This window comes from Polistes fuscatus, unplaced genomic scaffold (genome assembly GCF_010416935.1).
Source record: "Polistes fuscatus isolate 324 unplaced genomic scaffold, CU_Pfus_HIC Scaffold53, whole genome shotgun sequence".
Taxonomy (NCBI): domain Eukaryota; kingdom Metazoa; phylum Arthropoda; class Insecta; order Hymenoptera; family Vespidae; genus Polistes; species Polistes fuscatus.
The window spans coordinates 186,121-205,907 of NW_025113133.1; the positions used below are offsets into that span (position 1 = coordinate 186,121).

Here is a 19,787-nt window from a genome sequence, read left to right on the forward strand (position 1 = left end):
TTATTAATTATATTATTAATTTGTTTGATTAAATAATTAATTACAGTGTTATAAGATATTAATTATATGATATTATCTATAACGTTAATTTCAAATTAACTTATATCGTTAGAATTTATTTCAAGAGGTTAATTAACGTTTATTATTCTCATCTATTTTTCTATCGGTTGTTGCATCGTTTCTTTTCTTTTTTTTTTTTCTTTTCTAACACTTATGATAAATAATAATTACAGATAATTTTTAAATTGTGTATATCTTGTTTTACGTTTAATTTAATAAATATAAGAGAAAAATATTTAAGATGTGTGGTATGGAAAAAAAATGTTTCCTGTATATCTGAGAGATATTTGAAATAAAATAAACTTAAAGTGAAGATCTATATATATTCTTATTATTATTATTATATTATCTATATAATAAATTGTTAGATAAATTTAGATATATTGATAGATAAATGTGAAATAAAATAAATTAAAGTGAAGATATATATAGACGAGAAATTTTATCTTATCGATGTAAATCTTTAAAAGTGTCTCATAACACGATCTACTGTTTGTAAAGTAATAATATATCGATCGTAACATACGATATTATTTTTCCATCAAAACAAGATTATCAGAAAAATCGATAATTATATATTCTTTTTCTATTAAACAAAAAACTATCTTAAAGAAATATATTTTCTTTCCCTCTCATATTGTCGATAAATAATCGATAAAAACAACTTATATTGTTAGAATATATCAATCGAAAAAAGTATAAAGAAAAAAAGAAATCGAACCGATTTTCTTCGTGCACCTTTTTTAATGTTTTTTTTATTATTATTATTATTATTGTGGGGTTTTGAATTATCTAGAAGTATAGAGATAAATATGTAGTGTTATGAGTGTGAGATAGGAATGAAAGACGCATCGGGCGAGAATAAACATAGGGACCGTTGCATTAGGATATTTGCCTAGGATATTTGTTTAGGTTCAGGGTCACATCATCTGGACTTTGTCGCCACGTATAGCTACATCGAGGCCTCTTGAGCGTTCTCGATTTTAAGGTGAAGAAAAGGCCGTTATTCATGATGGTGAATGATCGGGAAATTTCTAGCGAAGCAACGAGAGACGATGGAGGGGATGTGGGGTATAAATAGGCGACGGGAAGGACCGGTGGTGCGTTCTGTGGTAGTTTTTGATTGAGACGACGAGGGAAAAGTGTAACGTGAGGTACGGAAGACAACGGGGAACGGCGAAGGATTACGATAGGCGACGACGAGTCGGATTCGGGTGTTCCTTGTGATTGTTTGCGGACGTAGAGAGTTACACTTAGTATATCGTAGCATTAGTTTAGATTATAGATACTTACCATTCTATCTCTTAAAAACAATATACCTTGTTAAGTATTCATTAATAAATACTACCTTATTATTATCATTAAATATATCACCATTATACATAAATCTTACATTATTATTGTTGTTGTTCTTATCGTATCGTAAGAAATTTCAAAACGGTAGCCTATATTTCTCGATCTGTGTTTCTTTAAAGTTTGCAAAGAGAAAGAAGGATCTTTCTCGGTCGAGTCGTTGTACATAGTCCGGCACTTCTTTCGACAAAGCTTTTCTCGATCTTACAACAATAAGAAGAAGAAGAAGAAGAAGAAGAAGAGAAGAAGAAGAAGAAGTAGAAGTAAAAGTAAAAAAAGTAAAAAGAAGAATAAGAAAGTCAGGGGGGTGTCCAGTGGTGCGAGAGAAAGGCAGGAAGTTCAGAAAGTCGGGTTGCACCCGGATTTATTTGTGTCGTTGAAGGCCAGTTCTTTTCTTCTCTCCACTGTAAAGAGCAAAGTGGGATGCTCGTCTATCGTCCAGTTAGCTTTTCCACCCTTATCGTTTGCCCTTTTCACGATTTTCCATCCACTCTACTAGCTTTTCCTATTTTCTCTTCTTATACTTATTTCATTCCATTTTATTTAACGAATTTTACTTCCGTGTATTAAGTTTCTTTTTTTTTTTTTACACAGGTTATAGTTTAAAGGTAATTTATATTAAACATTTTTATATTAAATCATATATTAAACATTTCGTATAAATCTTGACAAGTAAATGACTCGTAAGCTATTGAAAATTATTTATTTTATATAAAATAAAACAATAATATACAAATTTTTATTTGTTTTACTTTGGAAAATCTCTCATAGAAAAAACAGAGTATATTTGATAATTTTTATATATTCAATTAATTATATTAGGATTCATTTTAGGAATTGATTAATGAATTTTTTCAAATTCATTCCCGATTTGAATCATCAAGCTCGTTGCGTGTAGTTCATTTATTATCGAATTTCATAATATTTCCAAAATTTCCATTTTGACAAGATTAATGTATATAATTAATTATACGTAAGCAACATATAGGCTGCTTTTTGCATCATATCGTAAATGTCTGAGAAATTACCATACAATCCTAAAATAATCATACGTAAAAATAATTTTGCTGATATACATGTAGTGGAAAATCAAACAATGTTAGAAATACCTCGGCATTGTTTTCAATTAAAAGCGTTTTTCGACAATGTAGGAAATGTATTTCATATCTCTCACATTTCCTAAAAATTCTTGAGATTGACAAATAAGAAACCGGTAAAGTAAGAAAAAGATAGAAAATATTTCTAAACCTGTTCTAAATCGTTCTAAATCTGTTTATCTTCCGATACGATAAGGAACAGTGGACCCTACATAATAACACACCAGCATTGACTAAGTTTCAGTTTATAGAGGTACGCACAATCTCAACAACCCGTTACATGCTCTCTTTTGTGTGTATGTGTGTGTGGTGACGTGGTTTTGAATGTAGAGGGGTATGTGTGTGTACCTGTTGTCCGATAATGTATTCTTTTCAATATTGCCTAAATAGCATTTGGTGTTCTATAGAATGTCTAATTATTATGTTCAATACTTAGGAAAAGTCCGTAAAAATTCTTGTTTCCTACATTGTCGAAAAATACTTTGCATTGTGGATAATACCGAGGTATTGCTAACATTGCCTGATTCTCCACTATTCCAATAACATATATATATATATATATATTAATTTATAATATAATAATTTAATAATAATAATTTAATTTAATATAATAATTAATTTATATATATATATATATAAATACGTAAAAATAAATGATTTTGTTGTTATATTTTGTATGAATATTTTTCTCACCTTTCAACTCATTTGTTGCCATTGCCTCGTCGCCGTATAATTGAAGTATCGGTACGTTGGGAAAATATTTGTGAAATAGATCTCTTTCTGGACATTCGAAATAATAATTACTATTATAAGCATGGATCCCAAAACCTATCGTGTGCTTTTTTAAATTGATTTTCTCTTTGAATTCTTTCATTCTTTCTTCATCATAAGAAGAATCATTTTCTAAGATTAGAATCCAACTTTGCATATCAGTGCCATTTAATAAAATAGCAACGCAATCCGCACTGTGTTGACATACGTGTGAATTATAGTTAGAATTACAAATTGATAACTCATTAATCCTAGACCCAAAATAGATGTTTTTCCATTTGGAAACCTAAATAATAAATAATCATTAATTTAAATTTATACTTATAAAAATGAAGCATATGTATTATCGAGAAACTATATTAAATATTAAATATATTACCAGTTTTGTAAAGATAGAGCTAATTTTGATAGACAGCTGGTTGCAATGTCGTAAATAAAAATTATACAGCCTGACGTAGGAAAATCGTCATTGATAATTGGTTCGAATACGGTTTTCAGTCGATCGGCGTTACTCAATGAATTGTCAAACAAACATTTCAATTCTTCGCAATATATTCCTTTATGCCAAGGATGTTTATTAAAAGTAATCGTAGAGGTCTGTAGATTGGGTATTTCGGGAAAAAAAATACTCGAAATTGAAGTTTTAGTATACCATAAAAAAAAGTGTTTTACTAAGATCGAGATACAATTTGGTGGTAGAGATTCACAATAACATCCTTAAAAGAAAAAAAAAGAAAAGCAAATAAATGAAAATATTCAAAATAAAATAATATTCCCATTAATCGATATATAAATGTATAAGGTTAAATGTTTACCTTCTGGAAGTTTTTTTCCGTATTCAATACCGCAATAAAACATATGTAAGGAAGGTTTAACTTGGCAACAGTCTATAAATTGTGTTTTCCAAGATTCCCAACTATCAAGGCATGGACTTGATTGCTGTTTCATTAGACACGAGGAACCCCTACTTTTGCTTTCTTCTTCGGCAATTTCTGACCAAAGTCTATAATAAGAAAATACATTTTTATAAATGTGCATACAATTCTTATTGTATTTATATAAATGTATCTATCGTATTATTAATTATTAAAATATTAGATTACAAAAATAAATAGATATATATATATATATTATAAATGTTTGTTATATTACTATACCTACAAACTTGAGATGCATTGTACAAATCTATTCCATTCAAAAATTTAAAAATAATACGCAACTCGTCCCTGTTTAAATTTGCCATCATTTCTCCAGCATTATTTAACATTACAAAATATGATACTTGTATTTGCCAAGATTCTTCCAATATGGAGTAGTCCTCCGGCAATTAGGTTTAGCTAATTGCGAGAAAGGTGAAAGGTTTAATTCAAATAAATCAAAAACACGAAATAGTGTTGAGCCAATAAAAATTCCAATACTTTATAGACTCGTCAGGGAAAAGCCTTTGTATTTGCCAAAATTTCTCCAACACGGAGTCCTCCGGCGATTGGATTAAGCTTAATTATGAGGAGGGTGAAAAGGTGAATTAGAATTAAATTAAACACGTGGTTGAGCCAATAAGTGCAATGCTTTATTGGCTCGTCAGGGAAAAGCCTTGCGGCAAAAAACCCTGGTTGTTATTAATACAATGGACGACGATGGATCACGGATTGTGTCCGTGATCAACTTCTCGTCATGATTAACCTTGATGGTCAATCTCATTGAAAGAAATAGAAATTATATCTCTCACCGTTAATTGTCGCCTCTACGTCTATCACCGGGTATATCTCCTCTACGTCTATCACCGGGTATATCTGTAAGACGTATTCGTCTTAACAGATGAATTCTTTGCCTCTCTAATACTCCTTTCGCTTGTTGTCTCCGGGTGTTTAGTTTCCAAGTGTCCTCGTAGGCGTCCAGCGGTTGAATAGAATGCGTGTCTTTCGTATTGTGCCCTGCAGGGTGCCCTCACTCGACGGTCGAGTGGTGGGGTTATGGATGCTAGTTACTAGTAACTCTCTATCGATTTAGTGGGCGCATAGTAAATCTCGTATTTTAGTTACAATCGATTTTCGGCTATGATCGATTCCGATCGTACAGCCTTGCAGCATAAAAATCCTTGTTGATATTAGTCTATATTTAAATCCGCCATTGATAGCTGTTTGTAGAATATAAGACTGAAAGCAATTTGAAATTAATGAGATAGGAAAGGATAGATAAATCAATCGACACAATTTTACGCGATATAAACACTTGCCTCGGCATAAAAACTCTCACGAAGTTGAGAGAAAAGCCGGGGCAAGCGAAAGCTTTATTCAAACAAATAATATAATAAGTATTATTTGTTTATTATGTAGGATTCGTGAAAAAATTGGGCCGTTGGACTGACTGGACCGGGACTCGAACCCGGGTCTTCCGCTTTCCGGGCGACTGCTCTTAACCATTGAGCTATCCAGGGCCCACCGTCCAATCTCCCCACGAATGCCTACTTAAGTTTGGTCTGGAGGTGCTTCGCATCCCACATTCTACCCCCCTGCAACTTTTACATTCGACCCCGAATGTTCGTCATTAGATCTTCTTCCTTGAACCATCTATCCTTCTTCGTTGTCTTGAACGCATTGCTGGGCGCTTAAAGGCCGTCCTGCCTAGTTCCCCAGCCAACCCGTTCACGTCCTGAACGCATTGCTGGGCGCTTAAACGCCGTCCTGCCTAGTTCCCCAGCCAACCGTTCACGTCGCCACTGTACGTCTTATGTCGGCCTAACCTCTCTTTGATAGATGTTTTTAATTATTTTTCCTTAATTGTTGCACGGTCGTAGAAGCGTGACACGAAGCAAACCTCCATCCCGGCTGAGCCCCCAAAATGTAGGATTCGTGAAAAAATTGGGCCGTTGGACTGACTGGACCGGGACTCGAACCCGGGTCTTCCGCTTTCCGGGCGACTGCTCTTAACCATTGAGCTATCCAGGGCCCACCGTCCAATCTCCCCACGAATGCCTACTTAAGTTTGGTCTGGAGGTGCTTCGCATCTCACAATTATATGGACAAGTTAAGGAAAGAACGCAAGCACTAATTTCGTCGCGAGGGACCTCTTTTCTCCTTACGCTAGAAATTTCTCTTACCTTTGATTCCGCAGCAACTATTCAAGATACCGCAATCTACCTAGACACGTTATCAGTCCTACAAATAAGCGTTATACTCGACACAAACAACCTCAACTTGGATGTAGCCTGAGCCGATGCAATTCTATCCTACGTTGGTAGACCGACAAGCACTGTAAAGAAACACCGTTACTCTCAGTAGAAGGAATGGTTGTAGCCTTGCAGCTACAACCCTCGAATGGATGTGACCTTGCACAATCTCTAAATGGTTGTAGCTGCAAGGCTACAATCCTCGAATGGTTTTGACCTTGCACAATCTGTAAATGGTTGTAGCCTTGCAGCTACAACCCTCGAATCGTTGTGACCTTGCATAATCTCTAAATGGTTGTAGTTGCAAGGCTACAACCCTCGAATGAGTGTGACCTTGCACAATCTCTAAATGGTTGTAGCTGCAAGGCTACAATCTTCGAATGGTTGTGACCTTGCACAATATCTAAGTGATTGTAGCCTTGCAGCTACAACCCTCGAATGGATGTGTCTCTGCACAACCCTTAAACTCACACGTTGGTAGCTTGGAAGAGCACCACAAAAACACCACAAATAACACCACAGCTGTCACTTAGATAAGGCCAATATGGCGTTGCTCTCTATTTTCAGAAACGAAAACTTTTCCCTCGCTATCCGGATTTGGACTACTGCGTGTGTCTTCGAGACCAAGGCCCTACGCACGTATCTCCCCTCCCACATACCTCAAGACGTACTCGCATGTATCTTGCGTGCTAAGGCGGTCCTATATGTATTTCTAAGGCCCCCGAGCGCTTTCACAACTTAACTAAGACCATCGTGGCCGATCCTATTTAGGGTGTGATACTAACCAATCTAATGTCTCAACGCCGTCGCTATCTAACCTATTCGGCGCGCAATACAAATCGGTCAAGTGCCATAATTTCACCGAACACTAGCAGTTCCTAGGCATTGTCAACAATGCAAAGCGCTTTTAGACAAAGTCGGAAATCAAAGAATTTTTACAGACTTTTCCTAAGCATTGAACATAATACTTTGAATAGTGTGTGTATGTGTGTGTGTGTGTGTATGAAAATGGGTCATGGGTTGTTTGTGGGAGGGGGGGTTTATATCGAATATTATTATTAATTATTAAAATTATTATTAATTTTGAAATCAACTGAGAAACTCAGGAAAACTTTGATGATGATACGAAGAAACCACCAAATACTCTTTCCCTGTGGAACTTTCTTAAGAAATAAAAAGAAAAGAATGAGAAACCTTTGTGATGAATGTAAAAAAAAGAAAAAGAAAAAGGAAAGTAAGGAAGGAAGGAAGGAAGGAAGGATGGGCAGGTAGAAGAAAGTAAGGAAGGAAATGTTTATATGTTCGTGAAAAACGAAAACGAGAGTTAGGAATAGGACAGGTGAATCCGTTTGGTCGAATTGCATCGTCATTTGACGCTAAGTGGTGGTGTAATTAAAGTAGAAGGGTGTAATAGAGTATTATTTGCTGGAAAGGGTTAAAGTATAGTCGAAGAAAAGGAGAAGTTGTGAGGAGAGAAGAACGGGAAAAGGGGGGTAAGTGGGAGGAGTGGGAGTGGCGAGGGGAGTGGGAGGGGGCGGGTTCTTTGACACAGTTGTTTCGTAAAGAGTACTGGATTTATGGTGATACCGAGACGACTTTCTACTTCAAACTTTCGTTCCCTTCCTTGCTGCAAGATTGGAGACCACGAAAATCAAGGAGTGGAAGTGGAAGAGAAGATGGGGAAAGGGAAAGGGATAAAGAAGGATAGAGGATCCCGTGGTTCTTTTCGTGTTTCGGTGAATTTTTTAGGGCCGTATACTTCGTTACTGTCCGTTATTGTACCGTTTTTCTACGAGCCTAGGTAATTTTACTTCTGTGAAAAGATACATCGTTGCAGTTGTTGAGCTTACGTATCCGTTTTTTTCTCTTCCCCCCCTTCCCCCCATCGCTCTCTTTTTTACTTATTTCTTAATTTTTTTTCCCCTTTTTTCTTTCTTTTTCTTCTACTTTCTTTTTCTTCACTACTTCGTTTTCTCTTCTTCTTTTTCTTTTTCTTTTTTATTTTTTTTTATTTTTTTAATTTTTATTCTCTAATTTTTTCTCTTCCTTTCCATTCGAATAAAATTTTCAAACATTTTGTTTTTTGTTTTTAAAGCTCGATATTGTCGATTGAATCAATTCGATATAGGGTAATAAAATTTATCGGATTTATTTGAAAAGTTTATTGTGTTCACCCCCTTTTTCTTTTTTTTTTTTTTTTTTCGAAATAAAAACGAGAAAATACGTAATACGTTTCGAATATTGTAATTTGTTATAACTGAATAATTATTTAACTTCAAAGATGTGTGACAAGTTTGTTTAAATTACTTTAAAGTAAAATAATAAACGTGAGCTTTTTAATTTATCGTAGAAATAATAATCTCGAACTTTTTTTTACGATAGATCCAATTTATTATTCGAATATCAGAATTTAAGTTAAAAAAAAAGAAATGAACTTTGAAAACGTATCTTGCGCGAAAAGTAGGATAAGCGATCGTAAAAAGTCTTTAAAAAGGACTTTCCTCAAATTGATCGAGTTTTCTCGAACGACGTAGTCGATTCTTGACTTCGGATTTTGTTTTCTTCTTTTTCTTTTTCTTTCTTTGCCGATGGGAGAGAATCTCTTGCGCTTCGGCCATCATAAGCCGCAAGTAAAATTGGAGATCCCAAAGTTTTCGACTGAAATCCGACGAGCACATAAGACTTTTTACGATCGTAAAATAAAGAAAATCGTTGAGGCTTTTATAGTCAACCAGCATTATCGATGAGAAAAAAAAAATCCTATCATTTCTTCTTTTTATTCCTGTTTTATAGGAAATGGTATTTTTTTTTGGTATTTATAAGAAACAAAATTTTCGTTAAAGAAATACGACGAATATTAATTAAAAGAAAAAAAAAAAATTACGCGTGTGTGTGTTTATTTATTTAGATTTTTAAATAAAATTTTAATATATTTGATATATCTTTTTAAAAAAAGTACAAACATTTGATTTTATCTCGCAATCAGATATTTTATTTTGAAATATTTTCATCGTGAATGTAACCAATTAACCATTGAAATGAAGTTTGTATTATGATACGTAATACCTGATTTTTAAAAGCTTTTTTTTTTACCCCAATAAAACTTACATTAAAAAACGGAAAAATTGAATAAATATTCGTACGTCGTTAAATAACTTATTGTTAATAAAAAAAGAAAAACAATACTTTTAAACACCGTTAAATACGATAGAGTTTAATTTTCAATGAAAGAATAGAAACAATTAAACACACTTAAATGTTAAAAAATAATGATTGGATTTTATTTCGTAAAAATTAAATAATATTTCGCATAATTTTTAACGACTATAATTTAAATGGTGTTTTACATTAAAAACAATTACTCTGACAAATAATAAAAAATATTCCATTAGTTCATTCATCGAGAGTTGATATAAAATTAATTAATTATTTTTGTATAAATTATAATTAATTAAAAATAAAATTAAATTAAAAAATAAAAAAAAATAAATTAAGTAAATAATTATAATTTTGTATAATTATAATTATTTTTGTATTTAAATAAATGAACTAAAAAAAAATTAGAAAAATTTCATAGAAATGGGAGCAGGGAAGATAATCCACTTGGTGTTTTCTCGTGCATAGGATCCCGTGAGAAAGACAGGACAACGATTTATTCGCGATGTTGACCTTTACAAATACGAGAGAAGAGAATATTGCAAGAGAAAGAGAAAGAGAGAGAAAGAAAGTATAGTTGGTGTTCTCTATGGTTTTTTTTAAGCCGTTTTCACCGAGACTTTCGCGAAGTATTTTTCCGTCGTAAACAAAACGTGTCACCGACATACGCCGGAAAATCCTCAAAACACACACACACACAGAGAGGCACCTAACAACGCGAGAAAAATGTAAATCGCAGTAGTGGTGGGTAGAGAGGATAGTCTAAAAGCTCATTGGTGAAATAGATATCCGTAGTATTACTTATTTTTTCATTTTTTTTTTTCACATAAGATGGCCTATTGTTTCATTTTAATCGGTTTATTCAACGAGTTTTAAAGAACAGAGTAGTAGCATGTTAAGTTGTGTGTGTGTGTATGTGTGTCACGTATTTGTTCGTATAGACGCAATGTATTTTTTTCGAGATACATAGAAAGAATTGTATAAACAATTTGTCTTGTAATTTTCTCATTGACAAATAATTTCGATGTAAGTAATATATTCAACGTATTATTTTTTAATTTTTTTTGTTTGTTTTCCCCCACCATCATTTCATCGGACATCTGCATGTTTTTAAAATTGATTAAATTTTTAAATTGAAAAAAATATTTTAATAATGAGTTTCTTGTAATAATAAATTTCAAAGTGTATCCTCTCGAATTTTCTTTTTGATTTTATCTTCGTATTCTCGACGCAATTATAACTTTCCACTGATTCAAATAAATATCGCAATTATTTTTGTTTTTTAATTATTCTGCGATATGTTGTTTAGCTTTCAAACGTACGCGAGTATTGCTAGATATATGTCGATTTAATATTCAAATAATTATGCGATATTTTTTTACATTCATCTGTCGATAAAAAAATGAAGAAACCTTTTTCTCAATCCAGTATAAAATGAGTCATAAAAAAAATGAATAAATTTATTGAAAATATTATTTGACAAAATTTGTTGCCTATTCGGTGTTAATTACAAAACAAATTATTGTTAAATATTTTTAAATAATTAAATAATTAAAAATTTTAAAAATTAAATTAAATTTAAAAAATTAAATAATTAAAATTAAAAAATATTGTTAAATATTGTTAAATAATAATAATAATAACAATAATAATAATAATAATAATTTTGATTTTCATTCATTTTTGTTTATTTGTATAAATACAAAATTTCATTTTATATTAAATAGAATTTTGTGTGTGAATCCAAAGAAAATTGTAATCGATTAATAAAAAGTCTTGACACCGTGAGACATTCATCGCTGAGGAATGCGAAATATAAGCATTCAAGGCTTATCACTAAACATAAATATCCGTTAAACCCCGAGGCTCATGCTAGTTCTGAAGAATAAAGTGTGTTCCTTCGTGTTGTGACAGTTTATCTTTTGAATTTTTCAACGTGCCAGATTTAAACAACCGATGATCATATTTATATTAGAAAATATTTATCAATCAATTTATTTACATTTTATTATAGTGCATACTCCTATTTATATTATAATTGATTTATAAGTAAGTCATTTTATTTTTTTTTAGTTTATTTTAAATTGAATATAAAAATAATAATTTATTTATTTACATTTTTTTAGTGCATACCTCCCATTTATATTATAATTGATTTATAAGTAAGTCAGTTTATTTTTTTTTAGTTTATTTTAAATTGAATATAAAAATAATAATTAATTATTTACATTTTATTAGTGCATATTTTATTTTTATAAAAATTATACGTTTATTATTTATTATTATAAATATTATAGTAGTATTTAAAATTATACATTTATTAGTGTATTATAATTGATTTATAAGTATAAGTCATTTTATTTTTTTTTTAGTTTCTTTTAAATTGAATATAAAAATAAAAATTAATTTATTTACATTTTATTAGTGTATACCCCCATTTATATTATAATTGATTTATAAGTTAATCATTTTATTTTTTTTTGTTTATTTTAAATTGAATATAAAAATAACAATTAATTTATTTACATTTTATTAGTGCATATTTTATTTTTATAAAAATTATATATTTATTATTTATTATTATAAATATTATTATAGTATTTAAAATTATACATTTATTAGTGCATTATAATTGACTTATAAGTATAAGTCATTTTATTTTTTTTTTAGTTTATTTTAAATTGAATACAAAAAGAAAAAACAATTAATTTGTAACTGTTTTAAATAATAAATAAAGAGACAATGTTTTTTAATATCTATAATTAAAAGTAACTCGTAAAGTCGAACAAGAAATAGAAGAAAAAAGAAAAAAAAAGAAAAAAAGCGATAACGGGAAAGGAAAAATTTTAATTAAAAATTTCAAACCGATTTTATTCGATCCGTCGTGTGGTTATGTTCTCAGTGGTAGGCAAAACGTTTATGAAAGATTCTGCACGATAACGTGACCTTTCTTCTTATTTCCTTTAATTGTAAGTTCTGTTTCTTTCGTTTTATTTTACCGAGTCAGTTGCAAATAGATCGTTGGAAAATAAACGACGTTTATTATCAACCAAAGTTTTGTACTTTTTCCATTTCTTGATACGTTGTTGAGAGTATTTCAATTATTTCGAGCAAACGTATAATTAAAATCTCTCCGTTAATTGGATACAAATTCGAAATACCTTTTAGTTAAATAGAATTAAACTCAATTTTATATTATAAAATTAGTTTCGTCAATTTTCAAACATTAAGCTTTAAATAATGCATGAAAAATATTATTATTTTCCATTTTGTTTTCTCTATATCTTTATTATTTGTATTATTTCATTATAAATATAATATTTTCGATAATATTCTATAGAACGTACCTTTATCATTTGTTTATATATATAAAATAAGTATATATATATGTAAAATAATAATATTATATATAAATAATAAATAAATATATATATAATAATTTATTTATAACATAATATATATTTATATATAAATACTTTTAAAATATATATATTTATTATATATTATTATTTTATTTTAATTATTTCAATATTATTATATATTATTATTTTATTAAAATATATATATATATAATAAGTTATTTAAATCACAAATATTAATTGTGTACCCAAATACTATAAAAGATCAACTAATTTTAAAGACATACACAGTAACAACCATCAAATGGTAGGCATCGATTTATATTCATTCGATTATGTCAGTTCATACTAGGAGAGTCAACATTTAATACGTAAACTTTCGTGATTTAGATTAGCATCACATATGTTATATGTATGTTACACGTATATGCATTCATATATGCATAAATATATGCATACATACATATATATATATGTATGTACATTTCCCGAATTTGGGAGAGTCGTGCTCTGGACAACAAACATCCTCGTTAATAAATCGGTGTATTTTATATGCGAAACTATGTTATTGTGACAGCTGTCAAGTGCAGACACGCGTTAAGCATACGCATGGTGGTTGGTCGCGTGCTGGATTCCTCTTGTGTTACTCTTTGCAGCAAACCCACCAATTTCAAACATCTTTTTAACGTTTAAAACGAGATATCGAACTGGGAAATACGTACACATCAAAATATTCATATTTTAAAATAAATAAATAAATAAATAAATAAATAAAATTACAAAAAAGAGGAATTCCTTTTTTTTTCTTTTTTTTTTTTTTAATTAACGAGAACGATCTTTCGAGAACGGATGATTATTTTTTTTTTTTGCGAGTAGCTTTTAAACGAACAGTAAATGTCAGATAAATGGAATGATCTGGTATCGCCTCGAGAAAAAAACGTTTTCACGAAATTTATCAAAATAGGTGTATTACATTTTTGAAACGATTTAAAATAAATAAAAAAAAAAAAATGTGTTTTATATAAAATTCGACACGATACATGTGAATCTAATCGACGTTATTTAGATCGTCATGTATTATATATGCGTACAATACGTATAAAAATAGAAATGTAAATTATAGAACGTTTTTATCCGATCCTCCTATTCGAGAAAAATCTTCCACGAATAAGAATAATTTAAAATTTCTTTTTTTTTATCGAAGTATATATACATCGGCTGGCTATGAAAGAAAACTATACGAAGATAGAACGAATAAGGAAAAGATGCTAGTCGTGTTGGTTCGAGAAAAAGTAGGATAAAGAATAATATAATAAAAAAGAAAAAAAACAAAAAGAAAAAAAAGAGATCAAATATCTTACCAACTTTTCGATACGTATTTACGAAGAAAATAAAAAGAAATGAAAAAATTGCACACTAGGGGAGGGGGAGAGGAGGAGGATATTTTATAGAAGTAATTTTATGAATATTGGATAGTAAGAAGAAACTTTGTAGGATCTTCCAAGTCTATACTGGCAACCATCCTATAACATGAAAATCCCGTAGTGTTATAAGGAAGGTTTCTTATATGAGCACAAAACATTACTTTATCAAATCAAAAACTAATGCATACGTGTGTTCGAGTAATTTTGGAAAATTTGTTAATTCGCGAAATGGCTAACTGAACCTTTAACACTAGAAAGACGGGAGCTTAGTATATACCTATATTGCCTGAAAGCAGTCAAAATGACTGCATTGTGAAAAAATAATTAATGCGCAAAGAAATTTGTTTAAACGTAATTTTAATATATTTTATATCACTAACAGTCATATAACAAGTTATTAATAAGTATTAACATAAAAAAAATGTATTTCAGTTCGAAAAAAAATAATTTATACATTATCTGGACATTTTAAGCAAATAAAAGTGCAAATCTTCTTGGATGTACATCTTCCGCAAACATACTTTTACATTTTTGACAAATATTATTTGTTTTGTTATTGTGGCAAAGTCGTATTTGACAAATTTTTCGTTTGGTAGAATCTGTTGTATTTGAAGATGTTGCAGTTGATACTTGTGGGTCTTCCTGTTGTGATGAATGTTTCTCTCTTTCAGTTGTGTAATCGGCGGAAAGCTGTTCTGCTAATTGAAACAGGAACTGTTTTCGTTCTATTTGCATTCCGGTCACTTCTTTATAAAGGATCCAAGCATTTATTGCAGCCAAATCTAAAATGTTAAAAAATATTTGGAGGGGCCATCTACAAGAACTAGATTTCACCGTATATTTTCTGGCCATTTGATCTGTCATATCAACTCCAAATTTTGTTTTATTATAAAACTGAATAAAATCTGGTAACATTTTTCTATTACTTTTATCAATTTTAACAAATTTATGCCTGGAACTTAGAACAGCTACTCTTGTTCGGTTTGCTTTTATATATTGTAAGGACACAATTTTCTGATCTATATAGGAGAGTGGAAAAACGAGGCATGTTATCCTTCGATTGTTTGGCTGCTTTGGGTAATTCTCTTTTATTTCCTCTAATAGATTCAACTAATGTAGTTTTTTTGTCCAATAATTTCGTCGCTAGTGACATGCTCGTAAAAAAGTTGTCGGTCGTGACACTTCTTCCACAGCCTGTATATGGTTCGACAAGTTTCAGAACAACGTATTCGCTTAGAAGATTGACGATGATCGTTGTTCATCTTTCCCCAAGTAAGCAAAACCATTCAACACGTACTTGCTAGTAACGTCTGATGCAAGCCAGAATTTGATGCCAAATTTATTCGGTTTATTAGGCATATATTGTATAAACTTGCACCTAGCTTTTTTTCGAGATAATTGTTCGTCAACTGTTATGTTTTGCCCTGGTTGATAGCAAGCTTGACTGTTTTCAATAAACTTGTCCCATATTTCTGAAACCAAGGCAAATTTATTTGTTCGGATGCGTGTACTCTTTCAGTCCGTTTGTCAAAACGAATAAATCGTAGAATTTGCTTGAACTTATCTCGGGACACAGTTCTTCTGAAAAATTCGGGACCCCACTTGACTGACCATAAAAAACTTAGTTATGAACCAGTTACGAACTGGTCTTTTCCAAGCAGTCAAAATGACTGCTTTTCGGCAATATAGGTATAACACATATATATACCAGAAGTGAAGGAGGGGGGGGCAACAACAATGATTAATTAACCCATTTATATGTTGTAGAAAAAGTCACAAAATTATAAGAAGCTGTGTCATTATTTAAATAATTATTTTTTTAATTGAAATACAAAAGCAGTCAAATGACTTGCTTAGGCAATCTAGTGTTAAATAAACTTTACTGATTTATTTAAATACGAATAAAGACAGAATTATTTAATTTAACTAAATAATAATAATTAAAAAATAATAAAAATATATTAATTAAAATATATATTAAATAATAAAAATTATTTAATAATAATTATAATAATAATAATATATACGAGATGAGTAGTTTTATAAAAGATAAGATTAAAATTTGATTCTAAATATAAGAAAAATATTCATCATTTTTATTTCAATGTACCGAGTTTCTGTTATTCGTGTTGTTTTTTCGACTTTGAACGTATTCGTACTTTAATTATTCACCTTTCGTTAATTCATACGAGTATATATTATTTTTTTTTAATTAATAATTTTAATCTATAATAAAATGTTATTTATATGGTTTTTCTAATAACACTTATTGTTAATTATTTCGCGTAAATCCTAAGGTTTACACTGATTTAATTGAAGTATAACATTTAACTCTGACGTATTATTTTCACACGATTTATTTTCTGAAATATAAAAAATATATAAAAAATTACAAAAGCTCTCTAGCAATTACCTCGTTCTGATGAAAAACCGTGCTTATATTTTTAAAATGAAAAAATAGTATGTTAACTTTCTTACATATTCTTACAGTCTTTGATAGAAACCTTCTTTAAAACATTACAAACTTTGATCTTTTGTACGAACCACTATCGAGATATTAAATTTCAAAGTTAATGTATATCTTACGTTACATGCGCCATCAGATCGGTCTTTGTAAATATGTAGTGTCATATCAGTTTTGTAACCTAATATTTCAATAATGGTTTATGGGGAAAGACACAAGTGTTAGTAGTATTTTAACTGTAAAAATATGTAATCAAGAAAATACAGTTTTATATAAAAATTATTATTCGTTATCTTAACAGGATTCTTTTAAATTATAGTTTAGTAAATAATATTTATTATCATGAGATGTGTTAGATTACAAAAGTTCGTTTAAAATATTTTCTTTTTTTATATTTTATAATACTCGAACTAATAATTATTAATTTAATAATATATATATTATTTTATTATTTTAATATATGTATAATATATATAATTTATTATATAATAACATATTAATTTATTATATATATTAAAATAATAAAATACGAATATTAAATTTATTTATTTGTTTATTTTGACCCAGTGAAATTTAAAAATCGTTTCACAAAAAGATACTATTTTCCTGTATGATAAATCATTTTATTAGGATTATTGTTGGATAATTTGATTAATTGATTTAAGTTTAAGCAAAAAAATCGAATAAATTATATCATTTAATTGATATATGAGATAAATGGTTTGTTCGTAGAAGATAATTCTGAGTTCAAGTGTAAATCCGAAGTACGAAAAACTAAACTAAAAACGAGAAATGTCAATCTAACGGATTCCGACTGTTATTTTGTTTCCCTTTTTCTCGGTTTTAATCCCGAGCTTGGGCGAGCTTTTAAACTTTGGAAACCGCGGAAATAGTTCGCGTCGCAGTTCAATCGGTTCCGCGGGTGTACGCAGTAGTTGCATCCGTCCATTCGAAAGTGCGTTTTACCGATCTGAAGGGTCATTCGTCTATACATAAAGCTAGTCTTTTTTTTCTGTTTTTTTTTTTTAATGCTTTTTTCATTTTTTTTTATTCGAAACCGGTGTTAGGAATAGCGCGGTTCGAGTCGAACGGCAATTTTGTTAAGTGAGTGCCCATCGTGCTTGTTCAACTAAACGGAATGGAAAGTGGGCTGAAGTTAATTTTGTGTTTCGACGTTTCTGTGATCTAACCAAACTACGCGTGAAGATGATATTTCACTTTTTATTCGTTTATCATTGTATATATTGCGCGATTGTAATGATTATTTATAACTAATGAATTCGTTTCTGAGAAAAATAATTTCAATATGCATTGATCGGTGTATCGAAAACAATTTTTTGTTGTTAAATTATTAAAAATATATTAAATAATAAACAAATGATAAAACGTGTGAAACACGTGTGTTTTAACCTTCTATAATTTTATTTAGAAATAAATTTCTAATTTTTGTTATTTTATTTTTTTATAGTGAACAGATGACATGAAATGAAACACATAATAATATCTTTTAAATATATTTCTTCTTTTTTTCACTAAACTTAATTAATATATAAAATTAATATCGTATCTATTTAATGAAATATTTAAAGAAAAATAAGAAAAAAATCTTCTTTTAAAAAATAACGTTCAACAGAGATGCAGTGTAACTCAAACGGTTAACACACAACTGATTTCGAAGTTCTATTTCTATTGACGAGATACTACACTAACTACAATGTGTTAATCACTATTATTAATATCTTGAAATGTTTTTCTTTAGCACACTTTGTAAGAGAGTTAATAAGATGATATAAAATCGAAAAGCAATGAATATCATGACGCAACCGGTTATTTCATAATACGTTTAGAAATCATTAGTTGCATGAACAGCAAGACTTTTTCTCGAAGATATAAAAACTTACTTATCATTCTAATACGTTATAACCTAGCTCATTTGTCTAGTTACGATTAGTATGTAACATATTAAAATATCATTCAAATTATAATTAACATAGTTACTGATAAGAAAACTTTGTAATTTATGTACAGATAAATATCTATTCATTCAATCTATAAATTATTATAAAAAAAAGTCTCGTTGATACGAGTATCGTGAATACTAGACGTATTCAATATCATTATGATACTTCAATGTAGAAAAGATATAATTAGCATAAGTTGTGTACAAGAATAAACGAATAAAAACAGACTCATTTATCACAAATTATATAACAACGTAACATTTAAATAAATAATACTTCACGCGATTATGCAGCATTAAATAATATATATAATATTTAAATAATATGTATATTATTATTATTATTATTATTATTATTATTATATAATATAATATATAATTATAATATTATATTATATATAATATATAATAATATAATAATTAATATAATAATTTATATATAATTAATAATAATTAATAATTAATGATAATAATATAATAATTATAATATTATATTAATATATATTATAATAATAATAATAATTATTATTATTATTATTATATTATTATTATATATTTAAATAATGTATATTACATAATAATGTATATTTTCGATTGAGAGGAAAGTTTTCCATGTTTCTTTTTTATTCGTGTTATAAAAATAGATTGTTTATGTTGCTTGTAAAGAAAACTTATCTTAATTTATGTAAAACAATTATACTTTTATTTATAAAATACCGAAGGTGACGACTTGTGACTATTTGTTTTAAGAAAAATACTATCGACAAAATATTTTAAATAAAAATAAAGAGAACACGTTTTAAATCACAAACAAATATATTTGAACAAATTCATTTAATTATTATAATTAATGGAATTAATTAATCAGCGTACATTTGTTTTCAAATTATGGAATTACACTATATGCAGCAATATTCGTAATTTTCTTCTCAACATTGATTTTCGTGTGACACTTTAATTTGATAATAGCAACT

At 29.1% G+C, this 19,787-nt stretch overlaps 2 protein-coding genes and 2 non-coding genes across 4 annotated transcripts; all 4 read right to left on the reverse strand.

Annotated features, from left to right (window-relative positions):
- Window positions 1–2,175: 2,175 nt before the first annotated feature.
- On the reverse strand, window positions 2,176–3,530 carry LOC122522746. Its single transcript, XM_043644025.1, has 2 exons — window positions 3,204–3,530; window positions 2,176–2,450 (listed from the first exon to the last, which is right to left on the reverse strand). Exons 1-2 carry the CDS (start codon window positions 3,436–3,438, stop codon window positions 2,377–2,379), a joined length of 309 nt encoding a protein of 102 aa, XP_043499960.1. The 5' UTR covers window positions 3,439–3,530; the 3' UTR covers window positions 2,176–2,376.
- A 245-nt stretch (window positions 3,531–3,775) lies between these two features.
- Window positions 3,776–18,603, reverse strand: LOC122522745. Its single transcript, XM_043644024.1, has 6 exons — window positions 18,501–18,603; window positions 6,382–6,533; window positions 4,439–4,618; window positions 4,097–4,284; window positions 3,911–3,997; window positions 3,776–3,792 (listed from the first exon to the last, which is right to left on the reverse strand). The coding sequence occupies exons 3-6, from the start codon at window positions 4,546–4,548 to the stop codon at window positions 3,776–3,778; spliced, it is 402 nt and encodes a 133-aa protein (XP_043499959.1). The 5' UTR covers window positions 4,549–4,618; window positions 6,382–6,533; window positions 18,501–18,603.
- Trnas-gga lies at window positions 5,646–5,720 on the reverse strand. The gene has a single exon. It is a non-coding gene; the product is annotated as a tRNA-Ser (tRNA).
- On the reverse strand, window positions 6,157–6,231 carry Trnas-gga. The gene has a single exon. It is a non-coding gene; the product is annotated as a tRNA-Ser (tRNA).
- Window positions 18,604–19,787: the final 1,184 nt, after the last annotated feature.